Here is a 3,866-nt window from a genome sequence, read left to right on the forward strand (position 1 = left end):
AGTAGCTTTACATTCACCATTTTGAATAGTCTGTCTTGAATGTGTTAAGTTTCCTATAGGTAACAAACTGAGCATTATAAAGTGCTGCTTTTGCTGATATATGTTACCTGCTGGAGCCAATGTCACGTTCAAGATCTTTCTTTAGAGACCTGGCATCTATGAACAATATACTCACTCTTTCTTTTGATGTAGTAGAAGTTTTCACACTAATAACTGGTTCTCCTTTGGATTTATCCATCACCACTGTCCTTTCCGTTCCTCGACTTCCTATTTAAACCAGAGGGGAAAAAGTACAAACCAAAGATCATTTAAGTCATCTAAGAAACATTAAACTGTTCTTGAAACAACTGAAGTCATCAGATTAGGTGGATATGATCATTTATGGAAACACAAAAGCAAAAAATATTTTAGATGTAAAGTTTTAAATTCTTTTAGATCTTGAACGTGACATTGGCTCCAGCAGGTAACATATATCAGCAAAAGCAGCACTTTATAATGCTCAGTTTGTTACCTATAGGAAACTTAACACATTCAAGACAGACTATTCAAAATGGTGAATGTAAAGCTACTCCTGCATCTAACACAGGCACATTTTTACACATGTATGGGAACAGCTTCAGACAGTGATAACTGCACATTTCAGTACCCACTTGCACTTAAGTCTACAGATGTTGCTTTCTGCTTGTAATTGGAGGTAAAAAACCGTTTAGATGCAAGAATCCTTTTTTATCCTTTCTCTGAGTTTTACAGTTGTAAAACAATAGTTTGAATTTCCACATCAGTGTGTTGCTGCTCTGGTCCCTCTTAGTATGAGGAATGGCATATGTGTTTACAAATAGCTCCCTATTTACCCTTCTCCATTTTAAAGCTAAGGGTACTCAGCATTGGGCAGAACTCTCCAACAGAAGGGAATGTAATTTTCCCCAGAGACTCCACTGGGTAGCTATGGCACAACAGAATTGTCATTTTGTTAGGATGTCTGTCAGCTGTTAATTGCCCATGTGAACGACATCTGTAATACGGTATCCCATTTATATTAACAAAGCAGCTTAAGCCACCTGATTTGCTTATCCTCGAGCGATCCGTGACTCCTGTTTTCTGTTCATCTTTCTCTTTTCCTTCTTTTTCATCTTTGCCATCTTTTTCCATTTTCTTAGCATCATCTTTCTTGTCTGTCTTCTCATCCTTTTTAATATTGACAGACCTACAGATAAAATGAGCTTTAAAGCAGAGTACAGAGGAAATAGTCTAGATGCATGCACTCCTTTTGGACTCCTGCACAAACCAGTCTTTTAAAAATTGAAATTGCAACAAATTCTTCTAATCTGCCAAATATTAAATACAACATATATTTGCATCCTATTATTTTTAATCTAGTTGACTGAATATCAAAGCTTGAAAGATGCAGGGGAAAAGACAGATGATTCTTTTGAACACAGGTTCTTCAGATGGTTTTGGATAAAAATTTCAATTATTTTGATGATTAACTTCATATGCAGCTCACTTTTTGGCAAATGAAAAGCAGACATCCACAAAAATTACGAGCTCAATCAGAATAAGAATTTTTGCATAAACGTTTGAATCCTAAGAATCTACCAAGCAAGATGGTCAAAGCACAATCAGGGGTTTTGAAAGGCAGTTTAATATGGAGTGACCTCTAAGCAGCAAAAAACCACTGTGTAATGGATGCCTCTCACAAACAAAGGCTATCAAACCCCACAAAAAATAAACATTAGAAAAATCTCTCTCCTGGCCCATTCCAAAGGCTTTTTTAAAAACAGTGACTAGTCTTTTAAAGAAGTAGCCTAAACAAAAGGATGATATGACAATTTATAGAGCTGACCCACTCCAAGCAACATAAAGAGACCCTTTAATCCTCATCTGTGAGAAGAGACTACATTCAACAATAATCATGCTGTAGTCAACGCTGGTTTTGTGAGTGAATTTACTCAAGAGATAGCCAGTACAGGGCCTGCAAAGATGCGGCCAGATTCCAAGTTACAAATAACTGCACTGGGTTGTTACAAAAGAACCCGTGGCACCATTGTGATTTCTTCTTCACCATGTCTGTCTCAACTACTCAGTGATAATACAGTCCCTTCTTAAAATGCAGACAAAAGTAGAACAGAGCAAAAAGTTATATCCCATTTTTGCAGGCAGAAACTGGGTCTTACACTACACAGGTCTGCTATACCAGCAAAGCTGTACTAATATATGCTAGACCCAAGACCCCCTTTTTTTGATCTTTCACAGATACAATTCATAAGATCTAAGAATTTCATCATTGTCTTAACGTACCATTTTAAATAAGCACCAAGTATGTGTGGGCAATAAGACAGAGTTGAAGTCCAAGAAATCATTAGGGTGTGCTCAACTGAAGCAAGGACATATTTGAAATATACACAGAAGGAGGAACTAGGTTACAGATTTAACTTGTTGCTATTTCCGTTTCATGGACTCTCAGATGAAAAAAATTCTGAAATGGGATCCATTAAGCTAGACCTACAGAGTGCAATAAAAAAGCTTCTCCTGCTGTATGAGCAAGCCAAGTTATTTAAGGTGTAGTATGAACCAACCAATCATGATACAGTACTTCCAAAAAGTATCTTTCAATTTGTTATTACTCTTTAACTATGCTTTTGCCTTACATTTTAATGTTTCAAATATAGGATCTCTTAAAAAAGAAAAGGAAAAATTTACTTTTCAGACTTGGAATCTGTAGAATGGTGTCTGTCTTTTTCCTTCTTTACTTCATTTTCTTTTTTGTCTAAAGGTTTTTTCCCAGCTGGTTCATTTTTTGCCTGGAATTTTAAATATCAGAGCATTAGTCTATGCAGTATTTTTATCCTTGCATTACACTGTGAATCACGGAAAGTTCTCACTTACTTTTTCTACAGAGATCATTTTTCCATGTAGCTCTGTTCTGTGGAGGTGACTAATACATTTGGTTGCTTCCTCAGATGTGGACATCGTAACAAAACCGTAACAGCGAGCACCAGGACTGCGAGCATTAGTTACTACTTTTGCACCAACCACCTTGCAAAAATTGAATTAATGAAAGTTATTTTGTAACTGCAGAACTTCATGTACTTACAACTTAAGTACTGCCAAATACCTCACATACCAAAAGAACTGTTCGTCAATACCATGTAAACCAAGAGCATTTGCTCTTCTGAAACTGCATTGGAAGACGAGCATTTCTAACCAGAAGCATTTGTCCAACTGAGCAAAGTTTATTTTGCAAAGGACCCCAAAGTTACACAGGGGAACAGAGATGTAAGCAGACTGGTCAGCAGCATTCTGAAAAAGCTACCATTAAAGTACTTCCCCAAGTACTAGAAATATTTCCATACATGGCAGCAATGGTGCCAAAATAGTTGGGAATACTACAGTTTAAGATTGTAATGCAGATTTTAGTTCTACAGAAATCTTATCCTTGCTGCACAGTCCAGTGACCACAGAGGCCAGTCACATGCTGTACACCACCCCACTGTTTCTTACCTTGCATATCAGCCTACTGAATCTCTGGCTGGGGTAAGATATCTAGTTTCTTCAATTCAGTAATAAAATGCAGACGTATGGTTTTGTTAAAGTACCTTTAAAGCAATTAATGCTAACACTGGACTACCACAGACGTGATTAACATTGTAAAAAGATGAACTTTTCTGGATAAGTAAACACAAAGAGTACCTGAGTGTCATTCAGAAAATACTTACTAACAAATTGCCAGTCAGGTAACATCCAAGACCTGGCTTGCAGAAAACATCCCGGTTTGACATTTTTTCTATGAATGGTTAAGTGACTGAGGGCACGGAAGTGAGCAACCAGTGTTTTACTTTCCCCAGAAATTTTGAGAGATATTTGGT

At 37.0% G+C, this 3,866-nt stretch overlaps 1 protein-coding gene across 1 annotated transcript in view; it reads right to left on the reverse strand.

Annotated features, from left to right (window-relative positions):
* The window catches only part of LOC109294694 (scaffold attachment factor B2-like), a 41,676-nt gene that overhangs the window by 13,583 nt on the left and 24,227 nt on the right, over positions 1-3,866 (reverse strand). Inside the window, exons 10-13 of the mRNA XM_019513143.1 lie at positions 2,887-3,036; positions 2,701-2,801; positions 1,059-1,204; positions 176-267 (exon numbers count right to left, since the gene is read on the reverse strand). Coding sequence (XP_019368688.1) covers positions 176-267; positions 1,059-1,204; positions 2,701-2,801; positions 2,887-3,036 — 489 coding nt within the window. The remainder of the gene's footprint in view (positions 1-175; positions 268-1,058; positions 1,205-2,700; positions 2,802-2,886; positions 3,037-3,866) is intronic.

Source organism: Gavialis gangeticus, unplaced genomic scaffold (genome assembly GCF_001723915.1).
Source record: "Gavialis gangeticus isolate Ggan-Ray unplaced genomic scaffold, GavGan_comp1, whole genome shotgun sequence".
Lineage (NCBI taxonomy): Eukaryota > Metazoa > Chordata > Crocodylia > Gavialidae > Gavialis > Gavialis gangeticus.